The sequence below is a fragment of the Salmo salar genome, chromosome 03, assembly GCF_965601325.2.
Source record: "Salmo salar chromosome 03, fSalSal1, whole genome shotgun sequence".
NCBI classification, from domain to species: domain Eukaryota; kingdom Metazoa; phylum Chordata; class Actinopteri; order Salmoniformes; family Salmonidae; genus Salmo; species Salmo salar.
Genome location: NC_138293.1, coordinates 92,536,642 through 92,555,986, shown reverse-complemented (window position 1 = coordinate 92,555,986; position 19,345 = coordinate 92,536,642). Strand labels below are relative to the sequence as shown.

The 19,345-nt window shown below is 47.3% G+C and overlaps 1 protein-coding gene across 1 annotated transcript in view; it reads left to right on the top strand.

The window, feature by feature from the left end:
• The first annotated feature begins 204 nt into the window (after positions 1-204).
• LOC106601845 (vesicular glutamate transporter 1) overlaps positions 205-19,345 on the top strand; it is a 60,681-nt gene continuing 41,540 nt past the window's right edge. The window contains exon 1 of the mRNA XM_045715723.2: positions 205-345. Within this exon, the coding sequence (XP_045571679.2) occupies positions 284-345 (62 nt within the window). The 5' untranslated portion in view covers positions 205-283. The remainder of the gene's footprint in view (positions 346-19,345) is intronic.

Genomic DNA, 19,345 nt, shown 5'->3' with positions numbered 1-19,345 from the left:
GAGAGGGTAGTGTAGGCTATGCTATCCTGTGAAAGAAAAGTAACTTCCGAATGGGCGCAATAATAAAGATAGGCCTGCCTATAGGCTAGACTATGCTACATCTAAATGTAGGCTATTGTATTTAGAAATATGCATTTTATGACAAGCCATTTCTGTTGTGTATCGGAGCGCAAGAAGTGGTAGGGATGGAGTGTGAGAGAGAGAGAGAGAGAAAGAGAGGGACTGCGTTTAGAGCTGGAGTGCGCGCGGGATAGCACACCGGCTGGATCGCGGAGTCGCGAGGATGGAGATCCGACCAGACAGGTTTAAGGCGGTTGCAGCCAAGAATCTGGGAAAGATACACAGGTACCTCCTTAACTTCTTAACAATTGCTTATGGCTTGCTTTATTTTTATGTAAACCGTTTATTGAAAATAGCTTTTTCTATAGGCTGCGGTAATTGATCACCATCTGCTACCCATTCCCAATTCTTACCACCCTATAACCTTTATTGGTGATATTCAAAGTCCAAAAGGGCAACTGTTCGTGAAAGTGACTAAAAAGAAGTGGCACTTTCAGACAATATAGCGCACGGTCGATACCTGAATCTCAGTGACGCGCACTGTATGCTAGGTGCACCTGGACTCGTTTGGACAGTGTGCGCTCAGGGGCACAGCAAAATGGCAACATCTGGTGTGCGTCCAGAGATGGAGTGGACATTATCACTAGAAAACTAGAAAAACTCAAACAAATCGAGAGAGTGCATGGTATGAAATTCGATTCGGATAGGCTGTATAACATTGTGCAATACTCCAATCGAAATGTATAGGTGTAAATTCGAACTGAATGCAGTCAATTCAGGAATTAAACTGAAATTCCAATTCAATTATTTGAAAAGGGCACACATTTTCAATGACTTCTCAATAAACTGGAAAGTAGCTATTTATTTCCGAAGTAGCATTTTTTTAAATTTTGAATTCACTTCCTAAATGGACTGCTTTAAATTCGAATTGACCCAAACCCTTGGATTGTAGGCTGACCTAGGGGACATCGCCATCCTAATTGTCGCGTGTTCAATCAAGTAGTTTACATTCAAACTGACGGTTCGATGCAATGGCTCTAAACATGTACATAGTTGGGACATTATTTTAAACTTCCCCTGCAACTACAGGTGCGGATTATAGGCCTATCTTTCGCTATGCAAATGCAGTGGTCACGCGCATCCACTGGTTTAATTAATAATGTTTCCAATCCATTTTTATTTAGTAACTTTGAAATGTATTCATAAAAAAGCATTGGGGCTTATATGGCGTACAAATAGGCCTGCAATAAAATAAAACGCCCCAGTTATTGGGTTTATTTATTCGATAAATGTAGTGCGGTGCTCCAGCTCCAGCCAGACGAACTACCGTGGGTCGACTAGGCCTACAGGTTATTTCGTCAGACGGATTCTCCGTAGGTCGACTGGACACTGAGGCAGGAGTCACTGCTGAACTAAAGGCTATAAAATAGGTGTAGGAAAAAAATCCCATTTTAAAGCTCCTGCAGCCTCCTGTCGAAACCCTGAATCGAAGCATAACTCAAAACGTTTTGAAGATTTCAGAAATCTCACCTTTTCTTTATTTTATTATTATTAACCCATTATTAATATCGTTTACATGTTTTATATATATTTACAACAGCATGGCCTAAACAAATGCAGCGTTACGGAAGGAAAACCCTGTGAGAAAACACAATTTCATGTTCATTTAAACTGGTAGGTAATCTACATAATACATTGCCATCAACGGTTTAAAATAGAATATTAAAAAGTGATCAATTGATCGTCTGTGTAGGTGACAAAAAAATGAGAGATTGTAGTCATTGATAGGGCAGCAAACTCGAGGTCTCTCGGGATTTGAGGTAGCAACCAAACACATAAATCCCCATCCTGAAATAGCCCGTTTCTCGGCCCAGCTGTCGGTCCACGCAAATCCCCTAACTCTACCCCTCCCATAGTCCCACTCCAAGCCCAGCCCACTGTCACTTCCTCTCGCCCCCCTTCCCTCACCCCCATCCTCATTCACAGACCAGCCTACTCCATCATCTCATCCGGGGCCCCGGATTAAGAGTGTAAGGGCACGCGAGTCAAATCGCTTTTTTCCCTGGCTCTCTGAGGCACGTGCGTGCTGGTGTCCAATGCTAGTTGCTTTGAAATACTGTATGTGATTTGATTGGATTAGATTAGATTTATTTATATAGGGCCTTTCTACCAAATGCTTTCTACCAACTGAGGTAGTAGGCTAAAGGAGGTACTGAAAGCGTGTTACATAGTAGGCTAACAGGGGAAAATCACCTTCACACTACACTTCTTGCAGGACTGTAAGGGCTCACCCTCAGAGCAACTAGCTATATGACTGTAGTGTATCAGACTGAGGGCCAAGAGGAACTAGCTATATGACTGTAGTGTATCAGACTGAGGGCCCAGAGGAACTAGCTATATGACTGTAGTGTATCAGACTGAGGGCCCAGAGGAACTAGCTATATGACTGTAGTGTATCAGACTGAGGGCCCAGAGGAACTAGCTATATGACTGTAGTGTATCAGACTGAGGGCCCAGAGGAACTAGCTATATGACTGTAGTGTATCAGACTGAGGGCTCAGAGGAACTAGCTATATGACTGTAGTGTATCAGACTGAGGGCTCAGAGGAACTAGCTATATGACTGTAGTGTATCAGACTGAGGGCTCAGAGGAACTAGCTATATGACTGTAGTGTATCAGACTGAGGGCCCAGAGGAACTAGCTATATGACTGTAGTGTATCAGACTGAGGGCCCAGAGGAACTAGCTATATGACTGTAGTGTATCAGACTGAGGGCTCAGAGGAACTAGCTATATGACTGTAGTGTATCAGACTGAGGGCCCAGAGGAACTAGCTATATGACTGTAGTGTATCAGACTGAGGGCTCAGAGGAACTAGCTATATGACTGTAGTGTATCAGACTGAGGGCTCAGAGGAACTAGCTATATGACTGTAGTGTATCAGACTGAGGGCCCAGAGGAACTAGCTATATGACTGTAGTGTATCAGACTGAGGGCCCAGAGGAACTAGCTATATGACTGTAGTGTATCAGACTGAGGGCCCAGAGGAACTAGCTATATGACTGTAGTGTATCAGACTGAGGGCCCAGAGGAACTAGCTATATGACTGTAGTGTATCAGACTGAGGGCCCAGAGGAACTAGCTATATGACTGTAGTGTATCAGACTGAGGGCCCAGAGGAACTAGCTATATGACTGTAGTGTATCAGACTGAGGGCCCAGAGGAACTAGCTATATGACTGTAGTGTATCAGACTGAGGGCCCAGAGGAACTAGCTATATGACTGTAGTGTATCAGACTGAGGGCTCAGAGGAACTAGCTATATGACTGTAGTGTATCAGACTGAGGGCCCAGAGGAACTAGCTATATGACTGTAGTGTATCAGACTGAGGGCCCAGAGGAACTAGCTATATGACTGTAGTGTATCAGACTGAGGGCCCAGAGGAACTAGCTATATGACTGTAGTGTATCAGACTGAGGGCCCAGAGGAACTAGCTATATGACTGTAGTGTATCAGACTGAGGGCTCAGAGGAACTAGCTATATGACTGTAGTGTATCAGACTGAGGGCCCAGAGGAACTAGCTATATGACTGTAGTGTATCAGACTGAGGGCTCAGAGGAACTAGCTATATGACTGTAGTGTATCAGACTGAGGGCCCAGAGGAACTAGCTATATGACTGTAGTGTATCAGACTGAGGGCCCAGAGGAACTAGCTATATGACTGTAGTGTATCAGACTGAGGGCTCAGAGGAACTAGCTATATGACTGTAGTGTATCAGACTGAGGGCCCAGAGGAACTAGCTATATGACTGTAGTGTATCAGACTGAGGGCCCAGAGGAACTAGCTATATGACTGTAGTGTATCAGACTGAGGGCTCAGAGGAACTAGCTATATGACTGTAGTGTATCAGACTGAGGGCCCAGAGGAACTAGCTATATGACTGTAGTGTATCAGACTGAGGGCCCAGAGGAACTAGCTATATGACTGTAGTGTATCAGACTGAGGGCCCAGAGGAACTAGCTATATGACTGTAGTGTATCAGACTGAGGGCTCAGAGGAACTAGCTATATGACTGTAGTGTATCAGACTGAGGGCCCAGAGGAACTAGCTATATGACTGTAGTGTATCAGACTGAGGGCCCAGAGGAACTAGCTATATGACTGTAGTGTATCAGACTGAGGGCCCAGAGGAACTAGCTATATGACTGTAGTGTATCAGACTGAGGGCTCAGAGGAACTAGCTATATGACTGTAGTGTATCAGACTGAGGGCTCAGAGGAACTAGCTATATGACTGTAGTGTATCAGACTGAGGGCTCAGAGCAACTAGCTATATGACTGTAGTGTATCAGACTGAGGGCCCAGAGGAACTAGCTATATGACTGTAGTGTATCAGACTGAGGGCCCAGAGGAACTAGCTATATGACTGTAGTGTATCAGACTGAGGGCCCAGAGGAACTAGCTATATGACTGTAGTGTATCAGACTGAGGGCCCAGAGGAACTAGCTATATGACTGTAGTGTATCAGACTGAGGGCCCAGAGGAACTAGCTATATGACTGTAGTGTATCAGACTGAGGGCCCAGAGGAACTAGCTATATGACTGTAGTGTATCAGACTGAGGGCCCAGAGGAACTAGCTATATGACTGTAGTGTATCAGACTGAGGGCCCAGAGGAACTAGCTATATGACTGTAGTGTATCAGACTGAGGGCTCAGAGGAACTAGCTATATGACTGTAGTGTATCAGACTGAGGGCCCAGAGGAACTAGCTATATGACTGTAGTGTATCAGACTGAGGGCCCAGAGGAACTAGCTATATGACTGTAGTGTATCAGACTGAGGGCCCAGAGGAACTAGCTATATGACTGTAGTGTATCAGACTGAGGGCCCAGAGGAACTAGCTATATGACTGTAGTGTATCAGACTGAGGGCTCAGAGGAACTAGCTATATGACTGTAGTGTATCAGACTGAGGGCCCAGAGGAACTAGCTATATGACTGTAGTGTATCAGACTGAGGGCTCAGAGGAACTAGCTATATGACTGTAGTGTATCAGACTGAGGGCCCAGAGGAACTAGCTATATGACTGTAGTGTATCAGACTGAGGGCCCAGAGGAACTAGCTATATGACTGTAGTGTATCAGACTGAGGGCCCAGAGGAACTAGCTATATGACTGTAGTGTATCAGACTGAGGGCTCAGAGGAACTAGCTATATGACTGTAGTGTATCAGACTGAGGGCCCAGAGGAACTAGCTATATGACTGTAGTGTATCAGACTGAGGGCCCAGAGGAACTAGCTATATGACTGTAGTGTATCAGACTGAGGGCTCAGAGGAACTAGCTATATGACTGTAGTGTATCAGACTGAGGGCCCAGAGGAACTAGCTATATGACTGTAGTGTATCAGACTGAGGGCCCAGAGGAACTAGCTATATGACTGTAGTGTATCAGACTGAGGGCCCAGAGGAACTAGCTATATCTGTAGTGTATCAGACTGAGGGCTCAGAGGAACTAGCTATATGACTGTAGTGTATCAGACTGAGGGCCCAGAGGAACTAGCTATATGACTGTAGTGTATCAGACTGAGGGCCCAGAGGAACTAGCTATATGACTGTAGTGTATCAGACTGAGGGCCCAGAGGAACTAGCTATATGACTGTAGTGTATCAGACTGAGGGCCCAGAGGAACTAGCTATATGACTGTAGTGTATCAGACTGAGGGCTCAGAGGAACTAGCTATATGACTGTAGTGTATCAGACTGAGGGCCCAGAGGAACTAGCTATATGACTGTAGTGTATCAGACTGAGGGCCCAGAGGAACTAGCTATATGACTGTAGTGTATCAGACTGAGGGCTCAGAGGAACTAGCTATATGACTGTAGTGTATCAGACTGAGGGCTCAGAGGAACTAGCTATATGACTGTAGTGTATCAGACTGAGGGCCCAGAGGAACTAGCTATATGACTGTAGTGTATCAGACTGAGGGCCCAGAGGAACTAGCTATATGACTGTAGTGTATCAGACTGAGGGCCCAGAGGAACTAGCTATATGACTGTAGTGTATCAGACTGAGGGCCCAGAGGAACTAGCTATATGACTGTAGTGTATCAGACTGAGGGCTCAGAGGAACTAGCTATATGACTGTAGTGTATCAGACTGAGGGCCCAGAGGAACTAGCTATATGACTGTAGTGTATCAGACTGAGGGCCCAGAGGAACTAGCTATATGACTGTAGTGTATCAGACTGAGGGCCCAGAGGAACTAGCTATATGACTGTAGTGTATCAGACTGAGGGCTCAGAGGAACTAGCTATATGACTGTAGTGTATCAGACTGAGGGCTCAGAGGAACTAGCTATATGACTGTAGTGTATCAGACTGAGGGCCCAGAGGAACTAGCTATATGACTGTAGTGTATCAGACTGAGGGCCCAGAGGAACTAGCTATATGACTGTAGTGTATCAGACTGAGGGCTCAGAGGAACTAGCTATATGACTGTAGTGTATCAGACTGAGGGCCCAGAGGAACTAGCTATATGACTGTAGTGTATCAGACTGAGGGCCCAGAGGAACTAGCTATATGACTGTAGTGTATCAGACTGAGGGCCCAGAGGAACTAGCTATATGACTGTAGTGTATCAGACTGAGGGCCCAGAGGAACTAGCTATATGACTGTAGTGTATCAGACTGAGGGCTCAGAGGAACTAGCTATATGACTGTAGTGTATCAGACTGAGGGCCCAGAGGAACTAGCTATATGACTGTAGTGTATCAGACTGAGGGCCCAGAGGAACTAGCTATATGACTGTAGTGTATCAGACTGAGGGCCCAGAGGAACTAGCTATATGACTGTAGTGTATCAGACTGAGGGCCCAGAGGAACTAGCTATATGACTGTAGTGTATCAGACTGAGGGCCCAGAGGAACTAGCTATATGACTGTAGTGTATCAGACTGAGGGCCCAGAGGAACTAGCTATATGACTGTAGTGTATCAGACTGAGGGCTCAGAGGAACTAGCTATATGACTGTAGTGTATCAGACTGAGGGCCCAGAGGAACTAGCTATATGACTGTAGTGTATCAGACTGAGGGCCCAGAGGAACTAGCTATATGACTGTAGTGTATCAGACTGAGGGCTCAGAGGAACTAGCTATATGACTGTAGTGTATCAGACTGAGGGCCCAGAGGAACTAGCTATATGACTGTAGTGTATCAGACTGAGGGCCCAGAGGAACTAGCTATATGACTGTAGTGTATCAGACTGAGGGCTCAGAGGAACTAGCTATATGACTGTAGTGTATCAGACTGAGGGCCCAGAGGAACTAGCTATATGACTGTAGTGTATCAGACTGAGGGCTCAGAGGAACTAGCTATATGACTGTAGTGTATCAGACTGAGGGCCCAGAGGAACTAGCTATATGACTGTAGTGTATCAGACTGAGGGCTCAGAGGAACTAGCTATATGACTGTAGTGTATCAGACTGAGGGCCCAGAGGAACTAGCTATATGACTGTAGTGTATCAGACTGAGGGCCCAGAGGAACTAGCTATATGACTGTAGTGTATCAGACTGAGGGCTCAGAGGAACTAGCTATATGACTGTAGTGTATCAGACTGAGGGCTCAGAGGAACTAGCTATATGACTGTAGTGTATCAGACTGAGGGCTCAGAGGAACTAGCTATATGACTGTAGTGTATCAGACTGAGGGCTCAGAGGAACTAGCTATATGACTGTAGTGTATCAGACTGAGGGCTCAGAGGAACTAGCTATATGACTGTAGTGTATCAGACTGAGGGCTCAGAGGAACTAGCTATATGACTGTAGTGTATCAGACTGAGGGCCCAGAGGAACTAGCTATATGACTGTAGTGTATCAGACTGAGGGCTCAGAGGAACTAGCTATATGACTGTAGTGTATCAGACTGAGGGCCCAGAGGAACTAGCTATATGACTGTAGTGTATCAGACTGAGGGCCCAGAGGAACTAGCTATATGACTGTAGTGTATCAGACTGAGGGCTCAGAGGAACTAGCTATATGACTGTAGTGTATCAGACTGAGGGCCCAGAGGAACTAGCTATATGACTGTAGTGTATCAGACTGAGGGCCCAGAGGAACTAGCTATATGACTGTAGTGTATCAGACTGAGGGCTCAGAGGAACTAGCTATATGACTGTAGTGTATCAGACTGAGGGCTCAGAGGAACTAGCTATATGACTGTAGTGTATCAGACTGAGGGCTCAGAGGAACTAGCTATATGACTGTAGTGTATCAGACTGAGGGCCCAGAGGAACTAGCTATATGACTGTAGTGTATCAGACTGAGGGCTCAGAGGAACTAGCTATATGACTGTAGTGTATCAGACTGAGGGCCCAGAGGAACTAGCTATATGACTGTAGTGTATCAGACTGAGGGCCCAGAGGAACTAGCTATATGACTGTAGTGTATCAGACTGAGGGCTCAGAGGAACTAGCTATATGACTGTAGTGTATCAGACTGAGGGCTCAGAGGAACTAGCTATATGACTGTAGTGTATCAGACTGAGGGCTCAGAGGAACTAGCTATATGACTGTAGTGTATCAGACTGAGGGCTCAGAGGAACTAGCTATATGACTGTAGTGTATCAGACTGAGGGCCCAGAGGAACTAGCTATATGACTGTAGTGTATCAGACTGAGGGCCCAGAGGAACTAGCTATATGACTGTAGTATATCAGACTGAGGGCCCAGAGGAACTAGCTATATCTGTAGTGTATCAGACTGAGGGCCCAGAGGAACTAGCTATATGACTGTAGTGTATCAGACTGAGGGCTCAGAGGAACTAGCTATATGACTGTAGTGTATCAGACTGAGGGCCCAGAGGAACTAGCTATATGACTGTAGTGTATCAGACTGAGGGCCCAGAGGAACTAGCTATATCTGTAGTGTATCAGACTGAGGGCTCACCCTCAGAGGAACTAGCTATATGACTGTAGTGTATCCGAATCGAAGGGTTGAACTAATCCATACTTTGTAAATTATTGGTATATTCATGTAGGCCTACAGTACCGGCAAAAGTTTGAACACAGCTACTTATTCTTGGGTTTTTCTTGTAGAATAATAGTGAAGACATAAAAACTATGAAATAACACATATGTAATCATATAGTAACCAAAAAAGTGTGAAACAATTTAAAATACATTTTATATTTGAGATTCTTCAACGTAGCCACCCTTTGCCTATATGACATCTTTACACACTCTTGGCATTCTCTCAACCAGCTTCATGAGGTAGTCACCTGGAATGCATTTCAATTAACAGGTGTGCCTTGTTAAAAGTTCATTTGTGGAATTTCTTTCCTTCTTAATGTGTTTGAGCCAATCAGTTGTGTTGTATCAAGGTAGGGGTGGTATACAGAAGATAGCCCTATTTGATAAAAGACCAAGTCCATATTATGGCAAGAACAGCTCGAATAAGCAACGAGAAATGACAGGCCATCATTTCTTTAAGACATGAAGGTCAGTCAATACGGAACATTTCAAGAACTTTGAAAGTTTCTTGAAGTGCAGTCGCAAAATCCATCAAGTGCTATGATGAAACTGGCTCTCATGAGGACTGCCACAGGAAATGACAACCCATAGTTACCTCTGCTGCAGAGGATAAGTTAATTAGACTTAACTGCACATCAGATTGCAGCCCAAATAAATTCTTCACAGAGTTCAAGTAACAGACACATCTCAACATCAACTGTTCAGAGGAGACTGTGTGAATCAGGCCTGCATGGTTGAATTGCTGCAAAGAAACCACTACTAAAGCACACCAATAAGAAGAGACTTGCTTGGGCCAAGAAACACGAGTAATGGATATTAGTCCGGCGGAAATCTGTCCTTTGGTATGATGAGTCCAAATTTGAGATTTTTGGTTCCAGCCGCCGTGTCTTTGTGAGACGCAGAGTAGGTGAACGGGTGATCTCCACATGTGTGGTTCCCACCACGAGGGATGGAGGAGGAGGTGTGATGGTATGGGGGGCTTTGCTGGTGACACTTGGTGATTTATTTAGAATTCAAGGCACACTTAACCAGCATGGCTACCACAGCGATACGCCATCCCATATGGTTTGCGCTTATTGGGACTATCATTTGTTTTTCAACAGGACAATGACCCAACACACCTCCAGGTTGTGTAAGGCCGATTTGACCAAGGAGAGTGATGGAGTGCTGCATCAGATGACCTGACCTCCACAATCACTTGACCTCAACCCAATTGAGATGGTTTGGGATGAGTTGGACTGCAGAGATTTTTATTTTACCTTGGCAAGTCAGATAAGAACAAATTCTTATTTACAATGACGGTCTAGGAACAGTGGGTTAACTGTCTTGTTCAGGGGCAGAATGACAGATTTCTACCTTGTCAGTTCGGGGATTCAATCCTAACCTTTCGGTTACTGGCCCAATGCTCTAACCACTAGGCTACCTGCCGCCCCAGTGAAGGAAAAGCAGCCAACAAGTGCTCAGCGTATGTGGGAACTCCTTCAAGACTTTTGGAAAAGCATTCCAGGTGAAGCTGGTTGAGAGAATGCCAAGAGTGTGCAAAGCTGTCATTAAGGCAAAGGGTGGTTACTTTGAAGAATCTCAAATATAAAATATATTTTGATATGTTTAACACTTTTCTGGTTACTACATGATTCCATATGTGTATTTGTTTTGATGTATTCACTATTATTCTTCAATGTAGATAATAGTTAAGAAAAACCCGAATTAAGTGTGTCCAAACTTTTGACTTGTACTGTATATTCAAACAATGGGAAGTATGTGTGTTTGCGTGTGCGTATGTGAGCATGTATACTGTGTGAGTGGTCTACCTCACAGGCAGAACCGTGATCCCTCCCTGTGAATGCTGTGAATGCTGCCAGTAGTTCATCTATTATTTAGAGTTTTTCTCCATCAGAATGCGTCTCTTGTTTCTATATTAAACTAGGTAGGCAAATACTATAGTAGTGTAAGGTACAGAGCAGCCCCAACACCTTCTCCTCTCCTCTCTTCTCTTCCTTCACCCCTTCCCTGCAGTCATTCCCTTGTCATCCGTCAATAAATAATATCCAAAGCGACTTACAGTTATGTGTGCATATATTTTATGTATGGGTGGTCCTGGGAATCAGACCCACAATCCTGGTGTTGCAACCACCATGCCAACTGAACTACAGAGGACCATGCTCTACTAACTGATCTACAGAGGACCATGCTCTACTAACTGGTTGTAACGATCGTCTGGAAGAGGGGACCAAGATGCAGCATGGTAAGTGGTCATAATGATTTTTAATGAGACACTTCAAAAACAAACAGGGAAAACGAAAGCCAACAGTTCTGCCAGGTGAACACACACAAGACAGAAAACAACTACCCACAAAACCCCAAAGGAAAACGGGCTGCCTAAGTAGGATTCCTAATCAGAGACAACGATAGACAGCTGCCTCTGATTAGGAACCCTACTCGGCCCAAAACAAAGAAATACAAAAACATAGAAAAAGGAACATAGAACACCCACCCAATGTAACACCCTGGCCTAACCAAAATAAAGAACAAAAAACCCCTCTCTATGGCCAGGGCATTACAGTACCCCCCCCCCCCCCCTCAAAGGTGCGGACTCCGGCCGCAAAACCTGACTCTGAAGGGGAGGGTCCGGGTGGGCCTTCCTACGGCGGCGGCTCAGGTGCGGGACGTGGCCTCCGCTCCACCCTCGGCTTCGCCCACTTAAGTGGCGCCCCTGGCTGCGCCGGAGGACTGGTGGGCGACCCTGGCTGCGCCCGGCTGGCGACCGACCCTGGCTGCGCCCGGCTGGCGGGCGGTTCTGGCTGCGCCCGGCTGGCGGGCGGCTCTGGCTGCGCCCGGCTGGCGGGCGGCTCTGGCTGCGCCCGGCTGGCGGGTGGCTCTGGCTGCTCCGGACAGGCGGGCGGCTCTGGCAGCTCTGGCCCAGGATTCACCAGGCTGGGGAGACATGAAGGAGGCCTGGCTCTGGGCGCAGGCACAGGACTCACCAGGCTGGCGGGCGGCTCTGGTGGCTCCGGGCCGGCGGGCGGCTCTGGCGGCTCCGGACAGGCGGGCGGCTCTGGCGGCCCGACAGGCGGGCGGCTCGGCGGGGGCGGCTCTGGACAGGCGGGCGGCTCTGGCGGCTCCGGACTGGCGGGCGGGTCTGGCGGCTCCGGACTGGCGGGCGGCTCTGGCGGCTCCGGACTGGCGGGCGGCTTTGACGGCTCCGGACTGGCGGGCAGCTCTGACGGCTCCGGACTGGCGGGCGACTCTGACGGCTCTGGCCCAGGATTCACCAGGCTGGGGAGACATGAAGGAGGCCTGGCTCTGGGCGCAGGCACAGGACAGACCAGGCTGGAGAGACTCACTGGAGGCCTGGTCCTGGGAGGAGGCACAGGATAGACCAGGCTGGAGAGACCCACTGGAGGCTCCGGGCTGAGGAGCGTCTCTGTCGGCTCCGGACTGTCGGCCGTCTCTGTCGGCTCCGGACTGTAAACTGTCGCCGGAAGCTCAGGACGGGGAACTGTTGCCGGAAGCTCAGGACGGGGAACTGTCGCCGGAAGCTCAGGACGGGGAACTGTCGTCGGAAGCTCTGGACGGGGAATGCGCACTGTAGGCCTGATGCATAGGACTGGCTTTGGAGACGCCAGACTAGTAACACACACCTTCAGGCTAGTGCGGGGAGCAGGAACAGGGCGTACTGGAGAGAGAGTGCGAGAGGCAGGCACCTGAAAAGCATGGGTAGTTGACTCAGGCCTCACCCCTGGTCCAGCCGAACTACCCGTGTGCCCCCCCAAAAAATGTTTTTGGGGCTGCCTCTCGTTCTTCCCGGGTAGGCTCCGATATCTTTCGATCACCTGGCCCCATGTCCAGTCTTTCCTCCCCAGCCACTCCTGACGAGACCAGGTGTCCATCTCCTCCAGAGCACGCTGCTTGATCCAGTTGTGGTGGGTAGTTCTGTAACGATCGTCTGGAAGAGGGGACCAAGATGCAGCGTGGTAAGTGGTCATAATGATTTTTAATGAGACACTTCAAAAACAAACAGGGAAAACGAAAGCCAACAGTTCTGCCAGGTGAACACACACAAGACAGAAAACAACTACCCACAAAACCCCAAAGGAAAACAGGCTGCCTAAGTATGATTCCTAATCAGAGACAACGATAGACAGCTGCCTCTGATTAGGAACCCTACTCGGCCCAAAACAAAGAAATACAAAAACATAGAAAAAGGAACATAGAACGCCCACCCAATGTAACACCCTGGCCTAACCAAAATAAAGAACAAAAAACCCCTCTCTATGGCCAGGGCGTTACACTGGTCTACAGAGGACCATGCTCATAAGACTATGACCATGCTCATAGTCGTCCCTGTGGCTCAGTTGGTAGAGCATGGTGTTTGCAATGCCAGCATGGTGTGTGCAATGCCAGGGTTGTGGGTTTGATTCCCACGGGGGGCCAGTACAAAAAACAAAACAAAAAATGCATGAAATGAAATGAAATGTATGCATTCACTACTGTAAGTTGCTCTGGGTAAGGGTGTCTGCTAAATGACTAAAATGTACAAAAATAAAATAAAAGAATGTCTACCAACTGATCTACAGAGGACCATGCTCTACCAACTGATCTACAGAGGACCGTGCTCTACCAACTGGTCTACAGAGGACCATACTCAACCAACTGGTCTACAGAGGACCATGCTCTACCAACTGGTCTACAGAGGACCATACTCAACCAACTGGTCTACAGAGGACCATGCTCTACCAACTGGTCTACAGAGGACCATGCTCTACCAACTGGTCTACAGAGGACCGTGCTCTACCAACTGGTCTACAGAGGACCATGCTCTACCAACTGATCTACAGAGGACCATGCTCTACCAACTGATCTACAGAGGACCATGCTCTACCAACTGGTCTACAGAGGACCGTGCTCTACCAACTGATCTACAGAGGACCATGCTCTACCAACTGGTCTACAGAGGACCGTGCTCTACCAACTGGTCTACAGAGGACCGTGCTCTACCGACTGATCTACAGAGGACCGTGCTCTACCAACTGGTCTACAGAGGACCGTGCTCTACCAACTGATCTACAGAGGACCATGCTCTACCGACTGGTCTACAAAGGACCATGCTCTACCAACTGGTCTACAGAGGACCATGCTCTACCAACTGGTCTACAGAGGACCATGCTCTACCAACTGATCTACAGAGGACCGTGCTCTACCAACTGATCTACAGAGGACCATGCTCTACCAACTGGTCTACAGAGGACCGTGCTCTACCAACTGGTCTACAGAGGACCGTGCTCTACCAACTGATCTACAGAGGACCATGCTCTACCAACTGATCTACAGAGGACCGTGCTCTACCAACTGATCTACAGAGGACCGTGCTCTACCAACTGGTCTACAGAGGACCGTGCTCTACCAACTGGTCTACAGAGGACCGTGCTCTACCAACTGGTCTACAGAGGACCGTGCTCTACCAACTGATCTACAGAGGACCGTGCTCTACCAACTGGTCTACAGAGGACCGTGCTCTACCAACTGATCTACAGAGGACCGTGCTCTACCAACTGGTCTACAGAGGACCGTGCTCTACCAACTGGTCTACAGAGGACCGTGCTCTACCAACTGATCTACAGAGGACCGTGCTCTACCAACTGGTCTACAGAGGACCGTGCTCTACCAACTGATCTACAGAGGACCGTGCTCTACCAACTGATCTACAGAGGACCGTGCTCTACCAACTGGTCTACAGAGGACCATGCTCTACCAACTGGTCTACAGAGGACCATGCTCTACCAACTGAGCTACAGAGGACCATGCTCTACCAACTGGTCTACAGAGGACCATGCTCTACCAACTGGTCTACAGAGGACCATGCTCTACCAACTGGTCTACAGAGGACCGTGCTCTACTAAATGAGCAAACAGTAGACGTGTCCTACAGCTTTCACCTATAGTATACAAGCAATGTGCATTTATTTGGAATCTAGCTTATTGCCTAATGGTCATCACAGCAGAGCTATCTTAACCTATAGGCCATCGCAGCGGAGCTCTCTGAACCTATAGGCCATCGCAGCAGGGCTCTCTCAACCTATTGGCTATCACAGCGGTGCGTTCTCAACCTATTGGCTATCACAGCGGAGCATTCTCAACCTATTGACTATCACAGTGGAGGTCTCTCAAGTTAGGCTGCTGGGGGAGGGGGGGGGTCGTACACCCAATTAGTACAGCCTGTAACAGACCCCGACATGCAGGATGACATTTTGGCAGAGACATAAAGTGGTATCATTGTCAAATTGATGGAATTCATGGTTAAGATACGTAGTGCCAGCGGCACTGTCATTTTAAACCCTCATATTGATGGAATTCATGTCATTTTAAACCCTCATATTGATGGAATTCATGTCATTTTAAACCCTCATATTGATGGAATTCATGTCATTTTAAACCCTCATATTGATGGAATTCATGTCATTTTAAACCCTCATATTGATGGAATTCATGTCATTTTAAAAACTCATATTGATGGAATTCATGTCATTTTAAACCCTCATATTGATGGAATTCATGTCATTTTAAAAACTGATATTGATGGAATTCATGGTTAAGATACACAGTGAGCCCTCCCCACCTCTCCTGTTATGGATGTCAAACAGGAACAGGTTTAGAAGGAAATGCTACCACAGGTATGGGGAGGGAAATGGCAACTTTCTACACTAGCGATGCTTTATTGCAATGTCAAGACAGTGCTTCTATAGTTCTACATTTGATCTGTAAAGCACCTTTCATAAAAATTAAAACACTACAAATATACACAAAAAAACTGTACATACAGTACACACATGGGCGGCAGGTAGCCTAGTGGTTAGAGCATTGGACTTGTAACCGAAAGGTTGCAAGTTCGAATCCCCGAGCTGACAAGGTACTATTCTGTCGTTCTGTCCCTGAAATAGGCAGTTAACCCAACCTAGGCTGTCATTGAAAATAAGAATTTGTTCTTAACTGACTTGCCAGGTAAAATAAACATAGTAAACAACAAATGAAATATTTGTGTAATAACATATGATTAAAAAAATTGACGGTGGCTTTTTAATATGTATTGATAGTGACTTCCTGGTTTTACAGTATGTCACATGGATACTGTCTTTCTATGTTCTGTGAATTGAAATGCAGTCTGCAGTGTGAGTAGTAATAACTCATATCTCTTCAAGAGCAGTCCTGTACAACTGCAGGCTGTAGGTTTGCGTGAGTGTTTGTGTGTGTCTGTGTGTATATGCATGAGTGAGTTTGTACTAAGTTGTTTCACAATGTCTCGGTGTAATTTTGTGTCTGGGGTGTATGAAGGTCATGCAATGTGTGTGTGGGTGTGTGTGTGTGTGTGTGTGTGTGTGTGTGTGTGTGTGTGTGTGTGTGTGTGTGTGTGCGTGCGTGCGTGCGTGCGTGCGTACGTGTGTGTGTTTGTGTTTGTGTGTCTGTCTATGACGGAGATCGTGTGACAGGAGGGGGTAGTATGACTCCCTAGGTAACATAGTCCCATAGAGACACAATCTGTTCACTAGAGAGGAAGGGAGGGTGAGAGCGAGAGAGAGAGAGAAAGAGAGAGGGGGGAGAGGGATAAGGGAAGCCATCACTGTTATCTTAATTCAAATGGTAATAGCAGCAATCATTTAGAGCGTCAAGAGGGAGATTTGAATCAATCTCATCAGACGGCGCCCAATGTTCAATATGTCCACCTTCAGCTTTCACTAGGTTTCAAATAAACCACTGGACTTAACCGAAAGAAGGTTTCCACCCAGTGACCTGCAACTGCTCTGGCTGAGTCCCAAATGGCATCCTATTCCCTACAGGGCTCTGGTCAGAAGTAGTGCATTATGTAGGGAATAGTGTGTCATTTGGGAGGTATGGATAGTAGACAAGGGCACTGTTCTGAAGCCCCCAACCGTCACTTCAACAACGACATCCAACAAGTCATCTCTTCCATTCAACCAGTTTATTCATTTCATTGAACTTTAAAGCTGGAATCCTTAGGTGCTACATCCATTTTTGGACGTATTAATTAATGATTTATACCCATTGATTCTTGAAGAATCTAACTTTTAAATGCCTCACGAGCTTAGTTTAACTGTTGTGCCCCATCAGAACCCCAAATATAAGCTTGTTTTACTCCAATGTTTGTAAACAAAGAAAATGTAAACAAACTCTGTATAGCCTCATAACATGGTTCAAACTATACTTTTCATATCATGGATGGTCTGTCCTTGCATTTACTGTACACACCTCTTGTTTAGAATTTTAGAGTGGTTACATGTCTCCGGGCCCATCCCTCAGTTTGTTTTACCAAAACACAGGCGGGTTGCCCGCTGGCTGTTGTTTCAATGAAGGATTCCAGCTTTAACTTTGTTTTTCATTAACAAATACCAAAGCTGAACACCTCAACAGTTTGATTATTTATCAATATTAAAATGAATCAGCACATTTTTCCCCATTTCGTTTAGTGAATGGTTTTGGATGGGTGTAGTTGCAGCAGCTCTTTCACAATCTCCCACCCACCTAACACAATGACATAGTATCCTCAGTCCAGACTCCAGTGATTTATGTATGCTGTATGTCACAACATTAGACTGTACAGTAGACACTATGACAACAGTGGATATAATGACAATAGAGACAAGTGGAGGGAGGAGAAAGAATGACACAAAGACAGGATGAGAGGGAGAGACAGCAAGAGTTTGGGAAGGACAGCAAGAGGAGGAAAGGACAGCAAGAGGAGGAAAGGACAGCAAGAGGAGGAAAGGACAGCAAGAGGAGGAAGGACGCGAGGGGGGCAGCAAGATGATGGAGGGACAGCAAGAGGAGGGAGGACAGTAAGAGGATAGAGGGAATGCAATAGGATGGAGAGAGAGCAAGAGGACAGCAAGAGGAGGGAAGGACAGCAAGAAGAGGGAGGGCAGCAAGAGGAGGGAGGGACAGCAAGAGGAGGGAGGGGCAGCAAGAGGAGGGAGGGACAGCAAGAGGAGGGAGGGCAGCAAGAGGAGGGAGGGACAGCAAGAGGAGGGAGGGACAGCAAGAGGAGGGAGGGACAGCAAGAGGAGGGAGGGGCAGCAAGAGGAGGGAGGGACAGCAAGAGGAGGGAGGGGCAGCAAGAGGAGGGAGGGACAGCAAGAGGAGGGAGGGACAGCAAGAGGAGGGAGGGACAGCAAGAGGAGGGAGGGCAGCAAGAGGAGGGAGGGACAGCAAGAGGAGGGGGGACAGCAAGAGGAGGGAGGGACAGCAAGAGGAGGGAGGGGCAGCAAGAGGAGGGAGGGACAGCAAGAGGAGGGAGGGACAGCAAGAGGAGGGAGGGGCAGCAAGAGGAGGGAGGGACAGCAAGAGGAGGGAGGGCAGCAAGAGGAGGGAGGGACAGCAAGAGGAGGGAGGGCAGCAAGAGGAGGGAGGGACAGCAAGAGGAGGGAGGGGCAGCAAGAGGAGGGAGGGACAGCAAGAGGAGGGAGGGACAGCAAGAGGAGGGAGGGACAGCAAGAGGAGGGAGGGCAGCAAGAGGAGGGAGGGACAGCAAGAGGAGGGAGGGACAGCAAGAGGAGGGAGGGACAGCAAGAGGAGGGAGGGGCAGCAAGAGGAGGGAGGGACAGCAAGAGGAGGGAGGGACCTCGGAAATATCATTATATATGGACAAGTGATCACTAGGGCGTCTGAGATTACGTAACATTTTACTCTCTCCTCTCTCTCTCCCTCTATTTATCTCTGTCTGTCTCTCATCCTCTTATGAGGGGATTATCAGGAACGCTCTGTGAATTGGAGAATTTAATATAAAAGGTAACAAAAGAGTTTTCATCAGCTCATTTGCCAAGCCAGTCTGTTCTATCTGTTCTAACACACATGTAGGCCCAGCCAGTCTGTTCTATTTGTTATAACACACATGGAGGCCCAGCCAGTCTGTTCTATCTGTTCTAACACACATGTAGGCCCAGCCAGTCTGTTCTATCTGTTCTAACACACATGGAGGCCCAGCCAGTCTGTTCTATCTGTTCTAACACACATGGAGGCCCAGCCAGTCTGTTCTATTTGTTATAACACACATGGAGGCCCAGCCAGTCTGTTCTATCTGTTCTAACACACATGGAGGCCCAGCCAGTCTGGTCTATCTGTTCTAACACACATGGAGGCCCAGCCAGTCTGGTCTATCTGTTCTAACACACATGGAGGCCCAGCCAGTCTGTTCTATCTGTTCTAACACACATGGAGGCCCAGCCAGGCTGGTCTATATATTCTAACACACATGGAGG